Genomic DNA, 20,870 nt, shown 5'->3' with positions numbered 1-20,870 from the left:
TGAAAGTAGACTGACTGTGTGTGGGGGTTATGCTTAGGTAGCTGAGGAACAAATGAGGGGGCCTGCTGAAGGTAAGCTGCAGGGGGCCTCATTGATTGGCATGACGGTACTGTTCTCACTTCGTGTCTCAGTACAGGAAGAATCGTCTCTTTCCCCTGTTCCTGACAGGTCTTATAGATGTGATATATGATGGGTGAAGTCCATTTGCATTCACCAGGGTTTCTTTGTTAGATGCTTGCTGGTCAGACCACCGGAGAAGATTAATAAAGCCTCAGAGCACATTTAAATGAAGCATGACTTGCTATTAAACGTTGTTTTGATTCCCCCCTTGGGTCCGTGCAGCACCGATGACGCAGGATGACACTGAAACTGTCCAGTGAATTAGATATCCTGCTTCATCCCGGGGCTGAAAATCTTTCCCATGAGTGATGGGCTGTGCCTGGTTTCCCTCCGACACAGAGCTTCTCTATTTCAGTTGAAGCTGTATTGAGGTTTGGTTTCATCAGACCGTACGGTCTTTTGCCTCATGACGTCAGTTTCTTTTATGTGCCTTTATGCTGCTGCCCTCATATGCATTTTCTCAGGAGTGGCTTCGTTCTGGCTTCTTCGCCGTTTAGCCCAGATTTCTGAAGGATTCCAACTGACTGTTATCCTTCCAGGAAGATCTCCCGCTGCAAGAAGCTGCAGTGTGTAGTGCTGCCAGAGCGGTCCGTGGGGCTGTTCTCTGACCAGAGTTCATCTTTGGAGGTTTCTTAGTGTGGTCGGAACACCAACTTTAGTAAGACGCTGGGTAGTCCCACTTTCTTTTCATTCGGCAATAATGGAGTCCTGTGTATTCCCAGCTGTGGAGACATTATTTTTATACCTTTCCCCACAATTCTTCCCTTAATTATACATAACACTCCCTGAAATTCCTGGTTAGGCTTTGACTCATGTGCACTTTTAAACAGTCATCTCCGTCCATTTGATCTTTATAATTTATAAGTAGTTTGACAATGTTTCATTCTGCACAGATGACTCAAAAAAAAAAAAAAAAAAAAAAGTAAGCCATGACACCACAGACAGTAGAAAAAGGGAAAGCAGGCTGAATCATCCTGAAGGCACTGCACTTTTAACTCATGATTTTCTCACAAGTAGTCACATCATTTTATTTTAAATATTTAAATTCCATGATTTCTTATCATGCAATATCCTGTGCGAGTCTGATGTCACTCACCTGAGGAGCGATCACCACAGATGGCGCAGATGTGTTTGGTGAGCGACAGGACCGTGCCCGAGGGCTGGGCGGGCACCTTCATCACACCGTTAAGACCCAGCGGGGGCTTGATGTCCTCCGTGCTGCTGACTGAGTTCATCGGAGAGTTCAGCTGGAACATCAACACACCCAAACACACATACGGACAGGTTACAAGGCAGCCCTCCTGAACTCAAAACCAGCAACGTCACACACCCCATTACACAGGCCTGTGAATACTTTAGCTGGTGCGGCATAGCTAGCTGATGATCTATTGAATAAGGGCCAGGCCTGCTAAGGAAACAAAGAAGTTTTGATTACATATACAAACAGAGAAAATAAATCTGAAGGGAGTTATGTCAGGAAGATTGTCATGAGCAATTTGCTAACTACAGAAAGTGAGAAGGATATTATGACTTCTGATACTCAATACAGATGGTCAGCAGTCCCAGCAGCAGCTCTTTTGCCCTCTTTCATTGCTCCGTCTGTCTCTCTCCTCCCCCCGCTGTTCCCCCCCTCTGTTTCAGATCTAAATCTGGCGCAGCAGGATCCTGCACCACTCCACCCCAGGAACTCTTTTATTCATGCTCTCAACAAGCCCCGCTGGCTCCCGAATGTTCAGCGCTAGCATAACTCCACTGCAAAATTTAAAAGTACAGCGGAATAAAGAGACAGCATTTGTTTTAGCAGCAGTGCAACTGCAGCCTTAAGTCTAACTTCAATTGCTGCCTCCCTCCCTCTCTGGGGAAAAGGAAAAAAAAAAAAAAAAAAAAAAAATCATCTCACAGTGACCTCTCTTCGCCTCGTGCTAAAAGTGGAGAGCAAGGGGAGGCTAATTATTATAACTAGCACCACGCTGTTTCAAGAGGAGATAAATGTTGGCGGGCAGGATATAAATTATCCTAAAACACTAAATGTACTCGATGGAACAGGAGCTGCGCAGCTAACCATTAGCACCATCTCCTGAAAGAATCCGAAAAGTAAAAGCACCAGTCTGCTTGACTAGGCTAACACGAAAATGACATTACACTGGGGGAAGAAAGGGGGAAATAAAAGGGAATATATTCAGATAAGTGGATCTCTGACAAACACGCCTGCAGCAGAGGAGTGAGAGACAGAGCAGAGCTGGCAGAGCAGCCACACGGGCTCATATAGCCAAACGTGTTTTCATTATGTTACCACATATGAGACGTGTGATCACACAAACGTGTCTTGGCTCTAAATTTAGAAAAGATACCCCGTCTATGTCTGCAGGGATCGGTCAGGACAGAAGAACCGTTTCGTTTTTATGGTGATGAAACGAACACGATGGTCTAAGATAGTTTGATGTCCTCAGCTGTGTTTACAGAGATCTGACAGAGAACATTAGCTACGAACTGGAAAAACACAGCGATGTATACATGTCTTTCACAAACACACAGTATATAAACCAAACAGACACCGTGTGCTTATGGATGTTGATGATGTGGCTCCAAAACTCGACATAGAGTAAATGTATTAAATATCTTTGAAGATTTATCACGGTTTACACAGGCCAACCCTTGGTGTATGCCACTTCTCTTTAACACACTGAACACTATAACAGCGAACACGTGCACAGGTGAGATGTACGAATCTCTGAGAATATTAACCTTTAACATCTATTGTGATGCCATAAAGATGAAGCAGCTGCATTGACACACACACACACACACACACACACACAGAAAATCATTTGTATGCATATACGCACAGGTTCACCATAACAGAAGTCTGCATGCACATAGACACAGATACACTACATGAATTCACATATAGGCTCGTGCACACGGAGCTGCTGTGGCTCCTGGCATCTCATTTCACCTTACACTCTGATGTCTGATTCTTCTTAAATAGCTTCAAAGTTAGAAAAATGTCAGCAAAGCCATATACGTTCTTGCTTGAAGCTACAATATACAGTGCTTACACTGAGTGAAATATTCCAAACCATGGTGCTTTTCCGTCACATCAAATAGAAAATTCTAGATGTCTTCTGCATCATTTTATACACTTTCCACATAATTCAGCATGGCATATGTGGTGTCATGGGAACTTGACTTGAGAAACTGACTAGAATTTCCAATATAAAGCTTCTGTGGGTTTGGATGTTTGGCTGCATTTGAATGATGGATCCACTGGTGGGTTTCAGTGGGTTGAAAAGGTTAAAGCCCTCTGCCACATGAAAATGTTCAATTCACACCCTGACACACACCCCTGGCCTGCTCTTCACACTCTGTTTACACAAATACACACTGAACTGAATGCAACACACACACACACACACACACACACACACACACACACACACACACACAGCTTACATGAGATCAATTAAGCTTTTCCTTACTTTCTGTGATGTATAATGTTACAGTGTTGGATGCTTGTATCAAACATGGCCAAAGTTTTAAATAATGAGATAAACATGTAGAAATAATCCCTGTGAGCAAAAACCTCAGGCTTCAGATGGTTCTGAATAATCTGTTTTCAATGTTTTTTGTACTTTGGCTACAAGCCAGCTCAGCTCATTACGAATTTCTTTATATGGTCCAGGCATGCTAATGCAAATGTTTACATTATGTACACTGCTATTCGTAGCTACTTGCTAATGTCAGGAAAACATGTAATCTTGGCTGGAGATGTTGTTTATTTCTCCCTGATTTCAGTACATGTACTGCTGGAACATGTCTGGTTGTGAGGACTAGTTTAGAAGCTTTAATTGGTGATTTGTCCTGGTAGAAAGTGCTGCTATTCTCAGTTACAGTCATGATGGCTGTAAGTACACTGCTACATGTAGCTGGATGCTAATCTAAAAAAACATGCAATCTTGTTCGCAGATGTTGTTTATTCCCCCTGATTTCAGTACATGTTTCTACTGGAACATGTACAGTTGTGAAGATTTTGGTTAAGAAGCTTCTATTTGTGATTCCTCAAGGTAGAAAGTGCCATTAAACTCTGTTATAGTCATTCCTCGGCTGCATGTACACTGCTACATGTAGTTACATGCTAACGTCAGGAAAACATAGTCTTGGTTTGAAATGTTGTTTATTTCTCACTGATTTCAGTACATAATACATATTCCTGCTGGAACAAGTTACAGCCATACACCAGCTGCAAGTACGCTGCTACATGTAGCTGCATGCTTATCCAAGAAAGCAAGTCAGCTTGGTTGCAGATGTTGTTATTTCTCTCTGATTTCAGAACATATTCCTGCTGGAACATGTCCGGTTGTGAAGATTTTGGTTTAGAAGCTTCTATTGGTGATTCTTCAAGGTAGAAAGTGCCATTAAACTCTGTTATAGTCATTCCCTGGCTGCATGCGCACTGCTACATGTAGCTACATGCTAACATCAGGAAAACAAAGTCTTGGTTGGAAATGTTGTTTATTTCTCACTGATTTCAGTACATATTCTTGCTGGTACATGTATAGTTGTGAAGACTGGTTTCAAAGCTGTAATTGGTGATCAGTGCTGGTAGAAAGTACGGCTATACTCTGTTACAGTCATATGATAGCTGCAAGTACGCTGCTACATGTAGCTACATGCTAATCAAAGAAAGCATGTAATCTTGGTTGCAGATGTTGTTATTTCTCCCTGATTTCGGGACTTATTCCTGCTGGAACATGTCCGGTTGTGAAGACTTTGATTTAGAAACTTCTATTTGTGATCCTTCAAGGTAGAAAGTGCCATTAAACTCTGTTATAGTCATTCCTCGGCTGCATATGCATTGCTACATGTAGCTACATGCTAACGTCAGGGAAACATGTAATCTCAGTTGCAGATGTTTTTAATTTCTCCCAGTTTTCAGATCATACTCCTGCTGGAACATGTCCAGTTGTAAAGACTTTGGTTTAGAAGCTTTCATTTGTTAATTTTCCCGGTATGAAGTGCCACTTTTCTCCATTACAGTCATTACACTGCTGCGTTCACGGTGAAGAGGCGCAGAGCTGCAGAGCGGCTTTAAAGAGACAGGCGCTCAAACATAGCACCTCAGACAGAGGATGGCTAGGTGTTCTGGTTCAGACAGCATGAGGAAAATAAAGTGTTTTTTGAACATTAAAGCATAGAAACATGTTCTAGTAGAAACCCAAAATACATGTCTGAACCTGAAGATGAGCAGCATAGGTCCTCTTTAAGCTTCAAGAAAAAAACAACATTATTTTAGGTTATTATGCAGAGGTTACCATGTGGTATTTCATACATTATTTAACTTTCATACCAAGAGAAAAAAAGGTAATCATTTGCAGACTGTCACCCACATGGCCACTTATTTATACTGAGATGATAGAAAAATGTGTCCTAAATAAATTGCAGTATTTATATTATGAACTGCAGACACACTGGTGCAGACGAAACTGTTGTTAATAAAACTATATGTTGGCAAATGTCTTGCATAAGATGATTTTTGAGAGCGTCTCCAAGACACGAAGGCAACAAAACAGCTGCATCATTTGTTTAGAGCCAGCTTTGGCGGCATGTGTGCGCACACACACACACACACACATCTCTGAACCCACATACACACTCACACACACACAAACACACACATAACATGAGGTCTTACCTCAGTTAAACGCCTGAGTCTAGTCTTTTCCCCTGCAGTGCAGCGCTAACAGAGCTGTCTCCTTTGCTGATATCGTCTCTATCAAATCCTCTGTCTGCCTGACAGAAAAGACTCTTCCACTCACAATCTATTTTCAGGGAACCTGCAACTCAATCTCAGAAACATTGCTCCCAACAGTGGGGTGGGCAGGCTGGGGGGGCCTTTCTTTCTCTTCTGCCCATGGCAATGGAGGCAAGGCGGGGGGATTAAAGCAGCTCAGAACTGGTTCTGGAAATAGAATACATGCACCCTCCCCGACAACATATACATGTGACCCTTCACAGGGAGGTATGCCAGCTGTGTGTACAGCCGTATCGTCTTGGGAAACCCCTTGACAATCAATCCTCTCTTTCTCTTTTTTTTTTTTTGAGGCGCAGAAGGCTTGGCTTCAAACTTTTACAGGCTGCGGGTGAGAAACAAATGAGGGGCAAGGACTGGAAATGTAGGACATAAGATTCCCTGCAGTACAATGTACAACACGAGCGCTTGAAATGCTCCAGCTGAATAACACTATTTCATGTGCTGCAGGTATTATGTAACATGTTGTGGAGGACATTCGATTGGTAAATCCAGTACAGTGGGGGTCTCTGTCTGCTTGTGGGTGTCAGATTCTGCACAGAATTGATATATGTGATTATATGTCCTGTGCCACCCGCTGGTTTCAGCGTAATGCTGCGATGTTCAAACATGTAAAAGGGTATGAATTAAGGGGTGTTAGCAGTAAGGAGCTGAAGGTGTAGCTGAAAGTTTTCAGACATGGTGAGTTGCTGCACTGATTACTGAATGCATGGATCTAATGTTAAGAGTGAGTTATGTATATGTATATATTTAAATATTCCTATAAATAATGTATGAAAGAAGCGCTGTTTTTCTTAGGTTTCAAAGCAACATACAGTACAATAATATATAATATTATATTGTAAATCCTATGAAAAATGTGGATCTAAGCCTCCAAACGAGGCACTGCATCAAGGTAGTCATGTTTAAAACTTAAAATAGTATTAATTATTATGCGCAAATTTCAACTTTGCGCCTGGAGAGATTAAAGAATGGTGTTTTGGTTTCATAATAACTCAGTACAATAAACTATATTTTCTGGAAGCTTGGGCTGCAACTAATGATTATTGTCCATACAATAAATAAACAATTTAAAATAAAATAAATAAAAAAATAAAAATAAAATAAAATAAAATAAAATAAAATTAAATTAAATAAAATTAAATTAAATTAAATTAAATTAAAACATAAGAGAAAAATGATTCAATTATCCAAAAAATGTAATGCTCTGTACAGCCTCCAGTTTGGGCACCCTAATGTGTTCACCAGTATGTGATCATCACAGCCAGAGAATGCTTAAACAATAACAATAATGGGTGTGGTGGAGTTGAGCGTATGTAAAGAGCATTTAAGAAGACACACGGAAGAGGCAAAAGTCGTCAGGCATGCGGTACAAAAAAAAAAAAAAAAAAAAAATTAAATCATTATTGTTTGTTAAGCAAGTTGTTTATTTGTGTTTATTTTCAATAGCTATTGTTCTTGATAGTAATAAATATAGTAAATGGGGTAGGAAAGATTTCCGCACACTTACATCTATGCAGTCTTTCATTTTGAAAATACAATAATTATAGAAGATATTAATACTTTTTTTGGGGAGGAGGGGGGCGCCAGGGAAAGCTTGCCAAATATGCTACATTGGCCCTGCAGATGAATCTACCAAGTATATTTCAATTAATCTCTTAATTCAGAAAGACTCAAAAGATGCCCATCATATGCTCTGAGGCACAGTTTAAAACCCAAACCTATTTAATTAGCATTAACATAAAGGAGCGGAAAGCTGAAAATGTTTTGATTTGAAGCTGAAACCAGCAAATAACAAACCAAAACACAAGGAAAATGAGAAATAATCGCACCCAAAACTTACACAATCAATGCTGTGAGTCAGCTTGGCTTAGGTGTCTTACTCAAGCCTAATTCTTTTTATTAGAAAGAACAATCCCGGCAGCAGAGCAAGTCCTTTAAACTATTAGTATGCTATGACAACACACATGGTGGTGAAACTGAAAGAAAGGAGTCGTCCCTCGAGTGAACAGAGGAGAAAAGGAAAGAAGAGCGGAGACGGTGGAGGCCTGTGCTTAAGACGGGCTTAGCTTGATTCAGAGAGTCAGAGCACAGACTTTGCTCATAAAGACACTTCAAAAGGAGACATCAAATCCTAGCGCACCACTCCTCAATGCACAACCCTCATGTGGAGCTTCAGTTGCTTTCCAGTTCAAGGGCACCTTTTTTTAACACGGAGAAAGTTATCTTCACAGTATTCTTTCAAAACACCCTTACAGAATTCCTTCATAAAGCTTTTCCACTCTGCAGTGGCACAACACGGCCAGGAATAGAACACTCTACTTTACAGTTATAGGCTACATTTCATTCCCCAATATCACTTCCTAAACCACGATTCGTTTCTGTAACTTTAACTCACTTTTGCTCCAAGGTGGGAAAGAATGTCCAAAGAGCACGGAGGTGTGAGTGGACAGGATACAAATCTCGTGTTGACACCTAACCAGCTGCCTCCTGAGAGGTGAGGACAGGGATCAGGTCATGATGTAAACTCATGATAACCCCGTGTCACCTTTCACCTCTGACACCTTGTGACAGTCACTTCCTTCTAAAAGCAAACTTATCTAAGCCGCCCAGTGCAAATATGGCAGGAATGGGTAACAACTTTCTTCTCATCGCCACAGTGCGAGTGTGTGAGTCTTATCTGGACACGTATCGGCAGAGATGGGGATCGAGTTTCCGCACAGTGGTGTGTTTAATGGGTTGGCTCTTCTGCAGCCCCCGGGGTATATTCACAGTAAGACACCCTTTGGGATCAATTACAGCGCTGTTACGAGTTTGAAAGACACCTGTTTGAACGCATACAGTTCGCAAACAAGGACTAATCAGTGGACACGTGGATGTCAGCACACACAATACACAGAATGGTTCAGGGTGCAGGTCAGTTATTTGCAGGTGAACTTAGGGATCATCTGCAAATGTGAAGTCACACTCTGGATATGGAAACAGGAAGGAAAGACAAATTTCACGTGCCAACATGTGACTTAAAAGGTGCCCTACGGAGTTTTCTTGTAAACACACAAAATCTATGTTGGGTATACCTCCTCAAGGACATTAATAAACATCAATAAACACAACCTGGCAACCCAAATTCATGCATTTTAATGGCTTGTTAATGATCTCTAAGTGAATACGATTACTTATTAACCATTAATAAAGTCTTCAGTGCCAACACGAGGTCTGCCTTATTGTAAAACAGCTCCATGATTATTGTCACTCAGCTCTAATAAAACACTTTCTCTTCTCCCGCTGGATGCCATTCAGCAGAAGCAGACATTATTCTCGACAGCTCGGAGGTTTCCAACACTCACCCCATGCTGTGCCACAACAGATAAAATGAATCATTGCAAGCACTGCTGGCGCTTATGAGGGCAGGCGTGTGTTTTGACAGAAACTTTTGTTGCAGTGAAAAAAAGGATATTAAGACTATCAGTGGCATGAAAGGCAGCGAGCCTTACAGCAGCGGAGTGGGAATACACAGAGTGACTTTCAGCCGCTGTCTCACCTTAGCTTGGCTGTATGCGCGCGTGCGTTTGTCTAAGTGTTTTTGGCGTCTGTGGGAGTGTGTGCACATAGGGGTTGGGTGTGCAGCATGCGTACTGTATGTGTATTTTTACTTTTTGCGTCAGGTGTGTGTGTGTTTGCATGCATGTGTGTGTGTTTTATAGGCATGCGTGTGTGTAACTGTGTCCTTCTGGCTTTGTGTGTGGGTGGATGAGCATAAGGGCTGTTTTTAAAGGAAACAGTGCTGCTCCTGTGGGCACTGCACTGCCTACCACTGACACAGCAGCTCCTATAACCCTGGAGTCACTCTCCTCTCCTCCACACTGGTCTTCTTCAACATTTCTGTCTTATTTATCTCCTCCTCGCTTTATAAATTCTTTATAGTGTTTGAGTTGTGACAACCTTCTCTCTCTTGTTCCTTTGCTCTTTTCAGAAATAAATCACACTTTTCGGGGTACTTTCGCACCTAAACTGTTTGGACTGGTTTAAACAAACTCTGATGCATTTGGGATGGTGTGAAAATTGTCAATCAAACTCAGATGTTGACTAACTAAAAGAACAAAAAAAGATGGTTTGATCAGATTCCAAGTGGTATGACAGCAAAACAGACCAATGGCAGGATTTAATGATAACAGATATGTCATTTCAGCAGAGTTTAATAGTAATCTTATTTCATTAAGGTTGCTCCTGTCTAAAATTTTCCTAGTTGACCAATAGTCATCATTTAGGGCCATTAGTCGACTAGCTGCCTGCAGGTTTACGATACGACAACACAATGGTTTGAGTTGAAGGTGTGAGAAAGAATAGTATCAGTAACATTGTTAACACTGTGCTACATTACAGAGAAATACAAAACCGTACTAATGAACCTTCATTAATATAGGCCTATATTTTATCTACAAGTGCACGTCACACACTGAGCGAGCCGCCTGTTAATGACGCTGTGGGCTAATGGGCATGTAGCTACTTCCATGTTTCAGATGATACGTCATGTTTGTAGTCGACCAATGAAGATGAGTTTACATATCACCTTGGGTTCGTCCTTCACCTTCTCAAAATGATCCCACACTTTGGATTTCCTGCCCGACATGTTATTAACTAGCCTGTGGAATAACCGCAAGTATTGTGACTCCTGTCTGACTGCTGAGCGTGGCCTCTTCCTGTGTCTGTCCTTTCAAATTAAATCCCCACATGGTCCAGTCATATAGGGTTTGATTTATTTTGACGAGGCAAAGCTCCTAATAGAGTTTCATTGGGGTTTTTTTTTTTCCTGCGACCAATGAAATCTTGCAGACTAATGACCTTTCTGGTCGACTAATGCTTGGTCGACTATTAGGGGGCAGCCCTAGAGTCACCTCTCCATCTATACAACTTCATATTTACAGCTTTTGGTTTGTTTATAAGAGCCAGCGTGAACACAAACTGGATCAAAACTAAAAAGCAACAATCTAAAATTTTTTCCCCTTCACCCTGACCAAATCAACCAAATACCACAGCCATGTGATGATGAAGTGTTACATTAATCCAATAAACCATTTGACAGAAACTTTCCCTTTAGCCCTGTTTTTGTCAGCCACATAATACATTTTGCCACTTTAATCAGCAAAGAAGCCACAATATTAGCTGATTGATTTTACAGATATGCGTATCAATTTCTAACAGCCATGCAGCCTCCAAATAAGAAGTGCAAATAATGCCCACCAACCCAATCAAACTCAATGACTGGGTGAAAAGTTTGATAAGTACTTTCAAAAATGTAGTTTGTGTGCAGTTACAATGGTTATGAAAACTTCCAGATTTTATTTGACTGTGTAGAACACTGCCATGTGGGATGATCAGGTTCATAAGTTTAAAACACAGATTAAAAAAAATGTCCAATAAGTCTGTATATGAATGTGATCATGCTCATGTGTGTCATCTGTCGGTTATTCAGTGATTAATCGACGTGCTTCCATTGTCCATTAGTAAGTTCTCCAGCAATTAACCCGACCATCACTTTCCTTTGTCAAAAAAGCGATTAGTATTTCCATTTTCCAACTGTACTGTAAATCAACCTGTGAGTATATTCCACTAGCGTTCCCACTGTCCACTGGTATGTCCTCCAGCAAGTCATTGAAAAGACTGTTGATTGTCTTCCATAACACTCAGTGATGGATCAAGAAGCATTCTCAGTGCCAAAATGAGAGCCATCGCTTGATTCATCCTTTGGTGTGTCCATTATCATCAAGCCATTTATCACACTAGTGTCCTCTAGTATGCGACGTGGAACTTAACTGAGTGGTATTTCTTTTGCCAAATAGCACACAATCCAGCAGTCATTTAAATGTAGATTGATTACATCCTGCAGGTCATTCACTGGTTTTTCCATTGTCCACCATCCAGCAGATAATGGACTGATAAATCCACTAGCTTTTAAAAGACTGTTTTTACTTGTTCATTAGCACGTCAGAGAGGTACTGATTCTCCGCTATTTTCCACAACAACTAACCTGGTAGTTTATTGATTAATGTAACTGATTCGCTCTTCACACAAGAAGTGGGGGCTGATTAACACCAAGTCTGGCAGAATGTGGTTTGATCGTTATCTTTAACTTGATGTTACTAATCTGTTTTCATGTTACATGGATGGAAAAGGTGAGCAGTGTCAATTTCGTTGACAAAAACTATGACGACAATGTTTCATCATCTACCTTTTTTCCATGACGAAAACAGCAAGATGACGAGCTAACTAAGACAAAATCTAGGCTATGTTTCGTTTTTGTTGAGGAGACAAGACGTGATGAAAATGTTACTGGTGGACTATCGGACATTGAAAGCCAAGAACGGCCATGCTTGTAATTATCTTCAAAATTCCACATGAGCACCAGGAGGTTTCTCTACAGAGCAAAAATACTCACACCAGAGCAGCGTCAGCCGTCAGTGTTGTACATGATATTTAGGATTATCACAATCGCGAAATTCACTACTACCATTGTTCCGAATGCTTTGAAGCTTTGATTGTTGCCAGCGTTAATTATTTTAAGTTATTCTAAGACAAAGATATTTAAACTGATAGTTTGTGACTCTGACTCGCTCTTACCTAACATCTATCATCAGCAGTATATCGCTACTGAAAATGGGACAGTTTGACGACATGACCCCCAAGCATCGAGTACCAGATATGCCGAAGGAAACTTGTGTGTCGCCAATCTACAACGAACTTGGCAAATCACCTTAATACTGTAATTAACAGCTCAGCCATCTTGCAATGTATTGTTTTTTCTAGCTATTATGGCTAATGTTACTGCAACCTGCATGCTAACAAGATGGCTAATTGTTAATAAAAAGCTTCAAAGCTCAATTAATCGTAAATATTTCTCAATGAAGCTTCGATACCCTAAAACTAGTATTCGGGAAAGCCCTAAAATCCACCACTATCAACCTATTGTGAGTGTTTTTTTCATCACAATCTGCGATACAATCATATATGATCCCACCCCTAGGTGACATAAAACTATGTCCATAACAACTTTCCATGCACAGCTTTTGCAGGTATATAAAAAGTAGAATTAGTCATATAATTAGTGTCATTACACTTCACAGACATGCCTCACCACACATGTGTGTCCACAGCCAGTGTCTAGTTGCAGTAAGATCACACCACCAGATGCAATTAAAGCCCTATAGGGATTATTTGAAGCTTTAAAATAAATGTGTGCCCCAGAGGCATTTAAACTGCAACATTATATAGCCGGCATTAGGGGGCTGCTCTCTGAAACTTAAACCTAATGTTACAGTTTCTATCCCTTATAGCTGCCACCTCCTAAATGGCTCGTCTCCTGTGTGGCCCCACACAAGTCAGAACACACAGATTGCAAATGATGTTCTATGATCTGTTAGACTAAATAACAAGTTGCAAAATAAATTCCATTGGAAAGTACCTGTTGCATTTCTGCTGAACAAATTCCAAAAGTTACCACACAGTTGTGACGAGTTTTACTGTTTCATGAAAATATAGTTAGGTTCTTATTCCCTTCCTGCACTTCCTGTGCCTTTATGATCATCAGCTTCTTTAACAAAACAACACCTCCCACATATGTTCCAGAATAAAAGCATTTCAGGGAAGGGAAGGTAATTTGCCGCCAGAACGTCTTGAACACTAAATATGAAACAGATGCAGGACATTTGCATTAATAGCAACAACAGGAAATGAACATGGGAAATGGGAAACTTCTTACCTACATTACATTCACATTTTGAAACACAGGCTCGTCTTTAAGACTTGAAAGATTTTCTCTACAAGAAACTAAAGAACTGTGTACTAAACGTCTAGTGAAACATAACTACATTAATTCTACACATTAGTTACATTTCCTTGAACTACCATTGCTGGGGTAAAAAAGCGGCCTCTAAAACTGCATGTAATTGCTACCTGGAGACAGCTTTGGCAAAAAAAATTCTTCTCCCCCATCCATTTGAGGGTTGATTGACGTTAGAGAGCCTTAACTGTTCTCCTGGGACCCTACACACAGCCCCTTTGTGCAGCCATTAGAGCCCTGCAACCATGATGTCATGCAGAGCGACTACAGCGAGGTCCATCAAAGTCCAGAGCAGCGGAATGGACCTTTATTACTCCCACACAGGAAGAGGGCTGAGGTCCACTACTCTCCCTCTCTCCCTTTCTTTCTTTCTCTTGAGTGTGTTGTGCTCCTGTCTCCTAGCGACCCTCGCCTAAATACAACGTACCCAAACCCGGCGCATGACATCACCACCGCCGCTCATTTATAACTTATTAAGCGCGTGTTCCATCTCCTGTAAAACATTTACACCTTTTTTGCATTACTGTTTCTTCTGTGTTCCACTCAAGAAACACTCAAGCTTTATATGGATTTCTAAGGCGTATTGAGAGGCACTGGAGGCCTGTTGTTGGTTTAGGATTCTCAGGAAGGTTTCAGTGGGAGAGCGCAGAAGCCAGAGGGGCACAGACTGAGGGAGTCGGCAGCGGTCCGAAGATAAAGAACCGCTTTTTTCCCACAAAAAACAACACTCTCTCCATTGTCATTGGAAGTGTAAAATGTGCTCCAACCCTGCGTATAATCTCTACCAGCTGCTTGGAGAATTGTGGTGTCTGTGATCCAAAGATGGTCTGTATCGACAGTGAGTTCAAGCCTACAGACACAACCACTGATGGGTCCGATCCTATTGGGCATTGCTGTGGCGTGGCTCCACCCCTTGACCAGATACCAGGGGAGATGTCTCGCCATATCTCCCATCAAACAGCTCCAGAAAAGAAGAGAGATGACAAACCTAATAATGGCAAAACCACCTAACGAAAGACAAAGTATCCATTTTGCGTTGGAGGCGACGTCTTTGTGTCAAAATCTGTTTGCCGACTGCATGTGTGGGCCACTACAGAACAATGCAGATGTTTCTTCTGATGATCAACAATATGTACAGTATATGGCCAGGATGCACAGAATAGATGCAACAATATAAGAAGTATGCAACCACAGCATGTCAGTGCGTCTGGATGTTTAGGACAGAGCTCAAGGGGAAGTATTGTTGTTTGAGATGTAAGAATTGGCTGATGATAAAGGACCGTCTCTCTCTTTACATGTGGTTTGGCTGTCGGAGGATGTAAGATTCCAGTAAGAATGGGAGTTTTGTTCATCTCGTCCTCTGCTTTCATCATGTTGTCATTTACGTCTTTGAAGTAGGGGATAGTTAAGGCTCATTGTTTTCAGTTTGTACCAGTTTTCATTGGAAATCCCACAGGTTTTAATGAGAACCAGAGCAATTTAATGAGATTTCCACCTGGATTTTATATTCCCATGCATTGAAAAGTTGGGTTTCTGCTAAAAGAAGACACTGATGATTGCAATTTACGGTAACCAAGGTCTTCCTGTGATGAGAGGCTTAAAAAGACAGTAAAAAACTAGAAAAAAAAATGCCCCCCAGTTCTATGCCTCCATGCACCGGTCTAGTTTCTCTTACAGTTTACATCCACGGCTGTGAAAACATGGATGCTTCACACACATCTTTCCCACGGCAGCACAGACTGATACAATCAGCAGAGTTTCAAGGTGAGCACCCAAGATTAGTGTCACCATTTCAGTATCTGCTCAAATGTCTCCCCTTCTGTTCCTGTGTGTGTTTCATGCAGAATATTATGATGTCACAGTGAAGCTGACCTTTGACCTTTTGGATATAAAATGTCATCATTATATCTTATTAGACATCTGTGTGAAGTTTGTCAGAATTAGCGTATGAATTCTTGACTTACAGCCAAAAACATGTTTTGTGAGGTCACACTGTACATGACCTTTGACATACGACTACCAAATTCTGGTCAGTTTATTTTTTCAGTCCAAGTGGATGTTTGTGTCAAATCTGAATTTCCCTCAAGGCATTCATGAGATATCACGTTCAAACAGAATGAGATGGATGCAAGGTCACATTGACCTTGACCTTTGACCAACAAAATGTTATCAGTTCATCTCTAATTCCAAGTGTACTTTTGCAACAAATTTGGAAAAGTTCCCTCAAAGTGTTCTTGAGATACTGCGTTCAAAAGAATGAGACACACAAGGTCATTGTGACCTTGATCTTTGATCTACAGCCACCATAATCTAGTAGTTAATTCATCGTTGAATCCAAGGGGACACTTGTGCCAAATTTGAAGAGATTCCCTCAAGATGTTCTTGAAACACTTTCACAAGAATGGGACAGACGAACAGATGGACAGAGGGGTGGACAGACAATCCCAAAACATGATGCCTCTGGCTACGGCTATCGCTGGCGCGAAGGCATAAAAACAGAAAACCGAAAAATAAGGTACAGCTATAGTGGTTGCCAGTTTTAAACTGATTTTTTTTTTCTCTGACGTCTTTCTTATATAACATACTGTACATGTGCAGTGAGTTCTTTAAGAATAATACACATTAAAATGCAAAATGTGTGTGGTCATAGGTGCATAATGAGTTTGTGTGTGTGTGTCCATGCCTATGTGTTTAGGCGTGTGTGTGTGTGTGTGGTTAACAAAGGCGGGGGCCTTGTACTGGCCTCTGGGTGGTTAAGTATGGAGGAGGCTGAGCTGTGACCCCGTTCCAGTCAACTGCTCATGAAAACAGCAAGTCAGCCGAGTGTTAAGAGCAAGTGGCATACGCCGTCTGACTCAAATCACGTCTCATCACAAGTGCCGCGCCTCACAACCACGGGGCCCTGACACCGTCTTTAACCTCTGAGCCGCGCTGTTTGCATCAAACCACCATTCCCCCACCCTCACTGAGCAACAGTTGGCAGCTTCTGCAGTCTCAGTTATGCAAATGTTCACGGTTAACAGCTCAAATCCTCAAACATGAGTACCTGTCAGATTTAGGGCTGGGTACCATTTGAAACGTTTCTACACTGGCGCTAATACGACACTGGAGTTATGGTGGAATAAACAATACTTTTTTTAATGCCTTACTTTGAGTGATAAAATCTTTTTTTTTCATCATTTTTACTTTCTTCAGATTCCCTTATTAGCATTTATAGGCAGAATATGAACATTTAAGAATTATTTTATAATAACACACTATAAAACAGCTGTACACAGGTACAGTATAAGTGTTAACCTATTTGTAAATAAACAGAACTCCTGTGGGTACCTTTTAGTGGAGGCTGGTGTATAATTTAAATTAAGTTAAGTGCAGATACAACAAAGTCAGCCAAACTTATCCATGGTATCAGTTTCTAATGTTCGTTAAACACAAGCACCAAAACAAAAGCATCTAAAAAAAAGGACAGTAGATTAAGGAGACAAAACTCAAATTCTGACCAAATAATGCCAACTCTCAGTATTTGCAATACTTGTTGCGGTAGACACAATTCAATTATTGCAGAAAAACTATTGAGGTTTAAGGTCAATGTGGAGTCAGGATAAGGACATTCTCGGAACCCATCGGCTGTATTCAGCGTCTGACTTCCGGCAAACAGCGATACAGCCTCTGGGGGCAGACCCCCAATTTTTTGGCATTCTGGTTTGATTTGGGCGGAGGAGGCGAATTTCCGTTTCCAACTTCCGTTTACATATAAGTAAATATGCTGAACCATTGCGATGGTTTCAGAGTTTGCAGTGACGCCAATTATGTTCCGCCTCCTTAGTTCACCACACGGACCGTTTAACCTGGCAGCAACTGCAGCCAGCTCAAACGTGATTGGTCAATATCACACGGACTACAAACAGCCTACAACCGGAACCTACAACCGGAAACCAGGGCTCTTCCGCTCTTCTTCCAGAGGCAAGATCTCTGGGGTTTGCCTACGGACTCTACATTCACTGAATGTAGAGTCTGTATATAGAGACTAGGATAAGGGAGGTTCTGCTTCCCCACCAGTGTTGTCCATGAACATGCACCCGGCATGCCATTTTTGTGTTGAAGGCTGTTTGCTTATTGTGTTAAACCTAAACCAACCATTTTCCTTCACGTAACCATGGAGGGGGGGCATTACGCACAAACAGGAGGAAAACACTATTTGATGAGGGAGCAGAAATTTCAACAGCTGCATGGCTAGTGCAACTGGCAATTCAGACAATGCAGTTACCGGAACTGCTGAAGTTTTATGAACCAGTCAGAATTGACTGTAATGAGAAAAAAAATCATGCCAGCAAAGAATTCGAAAAGACACATTAAGTTGAAGCATCCAAACAGACTTGGGAAATATCTGCGGGTGAATAATGATCCAGAGATTTTATTTTAGTCTAAAAAAATGGAAATTAACTTACACTAGTTAATTTTTTGGACTATGAACTTCAAAAATACAAAATTCTAATTGTGAACCATGAACGTGAGCCACTAGATTTAAATCTGTTTGACCTGAACTTTAGGCTTGTTCTTGTGAAGTGTGAACGTGCACAACACTGGTAAACACACGCTGGCATCTTGAAACGGGTGGAGAGCCTTAACGAAGAGGGTGGGACTCTATCATCCACCCTGACCGAAACTAATCCATCCTATAGCTGCTCGATGAAGAAAGTGTCATGCAGAAAAACGTGTGTTTTTAAAAGGAAGATATTGTTTCATGATACTTAAATTTAGGCATCACATCAGAACTAGTTTCGTTTTTCGATGCCCAGCCCTAATTTCGGGTTCACATATGCTGCCATTCTTAGTCACATCCAGGTGTCTATATTCGACAACTCAAAGAGGAAAATGTGGTGGCGATGGTCATTTTTATGGCGCCATTTACCCATGTGCCAGCTGTTTAACCAAATTCAAATTGTTAACGACTAGAAACCAGACATGACCCGTAACACAAGTCAATACAGCTGCAATTACTGTATATACAGTATTAAAACTGTCACCAGTGACAGAAGCAGCTGTTATCTGCTCTTTATACAGCAGGATTGGCCAATAGGCAGTAATGATCAGCTAGTAAAAAAGCCTGTCTACAATATGTGATACTTTTCATGATAGCAATAACTTTTAAAGACGTAAATATGTATACTCAGAAAGTAAAGGATCACTTAAGCTCCTGTTCATCCCAATGAGACAGACTGAGACAAACAATCAACTGTAACGTTTGCTACCTAAACACCCAACCTGCATACAAAGTATGGCGCTCCGGGACAGAAACAGCAGCACAGATGAAAGTGTTGGAATTAAAAAGTGTAGAGGAATCAGAAGGAGAGGGGTGGTGGTGGCTGTGGTGGGGAGAGGGCTTTCGAGCAATGAAAGATTCTGGCCGCTTTCTGAAAGTGCCCCTAATCCACCCTTAACTCCATTACATGTGGGACACTTTGACGATAAGCCCAACAATAGCGAAAGAGAGCCCATCCCAAATAGCATCACATTGCCGACACACTTAAACACAATTATTCACAAACACAAAAAAGGGCAGCCACTGCATTTTGGGGGGAAACAATTTCAATTTTAGATATGGCTCGAGACGGAAACTGGGCCACTGCAAGCTTTGATGTCTTAATTGTGTGTGTGCGTGTGTGTGTGTGTTTTTAATACCAAAGAAACCAAGGCTTATTGATGGAACAAAAAAAAACGACGGAGACAGAGGGGAAGAGACAGGAAATAGAGATGGTGTGAAAGAGACAAGGCGTAAGAAAACAAAAAGGGCGGAAAAAAAAGAGCGGAAAGAGGACAGCCGGAGAAGAAGAAGAATGAAGGGCGAGAGAAGAAAGCAAAATATGGTGGGGGAGAGTGACAAATATGCCTCAGATATGGAAGACAGAGTGACAGAGCAAAGTACTGTGGAATCCCTGTTGAATAGGCCTTGATTAACTGTGGCATGGGGTCAAAGCAGGGCCTCTGTCTGCTGGGGCCTGGCTTTGGGAAATTATATGCGTGTGGGTGTGTGTGCCTGCAACTGTAAGCGACTGTAATTTGCACTTCTGAGACATGTGAATACAGTTTGTAAGACATGATAGTCAACCGGTTGGTTAGTTTACAGGGCAACTGTGTTTCTTTGTGAATACACAGAGAAACCTCATGACACCGTGGCGAAGGCTACTGAACATCAAACTTTCTGGTGTCTGACTGTAGCTCGGCCCTAAATCCACTGAGACTTCTAAGACTTACTTGTTTATTAAAAGGAATAGTTCAACGATTTGCTCATTCACTTTCTGGGCAAGGGGATAAATGAGATGATCAATTGGCTCTCGTGTCTGTCTGTTTGATATGAGGCTACAGTGAGGAGATGGCTAGCTTAGCTTAGCATAGGAAGTGGAAACAGGGAGAAACATTATAAAAAAGCTTACAAGCACCGCTAAATCTCTTTGTTGTAACACGGGTACATATCAGGCGTCTTAATTAAACTTCTTTGCAGGATTTAGGGTAATTCAGGGAACATGTTTACTTACTAGAAACCCAAACAAATCAGAAATCAACAACTCTCAAAGTTTTCAAAGTACTGGAGGAACAAATTTTGTAGATGGTACCCCTGCACGTTGTTACCGTAAGTGACTAGATATTTGCCATTCTTAAGACCTCAAAAAGATTTTGAAACCTCGGTGTGGGGTCTGGGGGTCCTACCCCTGAAATGTCTGAGTTTCAATAACTTTGTTCAATGGATCCTGGTGACTTTGAAATATTAACTACACTGCAATACATTGAATTTGGTCTACTTTTTGGTTCGTGACCCTGGTACTCCAGAAAAGTATCAGGAGGAAGGAGGGATGCCATAGGCTGTAGGCTTGGCCTGCGCCAGAGACCCACAGCTGGCTGTCCTCCCTAAGCCACACACCCCTAGGTCTAAATGCCTAAATGAGGCAGAATCGGAAGCTCATAGTCTCTGGAAGACAGCTGGGTACCCCATAGCGCAAGCCGAGTCTCCCCCAACCCCAAAGGCACCCCTAAAACCCTCACTAGAGCATCCTGTCAGACTTATGTGCGTGACGAGGTGTCCACTGGCAGCCGAGCCTGACTCAT

At 41.6% G+C, this 20,870-nt stretch overlaps 1 protein-coding gene across 2 annotated transcripts in view; it reads right to left on the bottom strand.

The window, feature by feature from the left end:
• Positions 1-20,870, bottom strand: part of rxraa (retinoid X receptor, alpha a) — a 124,167-nt gene that overhangs the window by 29,997 nt on the left and 73,300 nt on the right. For both annotated transcript variants that reach the window (XM_050053169.1, XM_050053170.1), the window contains exon 4: positions 1,217-1,367. In XM_050053169.1, the coding sequence (XP_049909126.1) occupies positions 1,217-1,367 (151 nt within the window). The remainder of the gene's footprint in view (positions 1-1,216; positions 1,368-20,870) is intronic.

The sequence above is a fragment of the Epinephelus moara genome, chromosome 9 (genome assembly GCF_006386435.1).
Source record: "Epinephelus moara isolate mb chromosome 9, YSFRI_EMoa_1.0, whole genome shotgun sequence".
NCBI classification, from domain to species: Eukaryota; Metazoa; Chordata; class Actinopteri; order Perciformes; family Serranidae; genus Epinephelus; species Epinephelus moara.
Note: the sequence above shows the minus strand (reverse complement) of the source record. Positions and strands in the feature narration are given on the sequence as shown.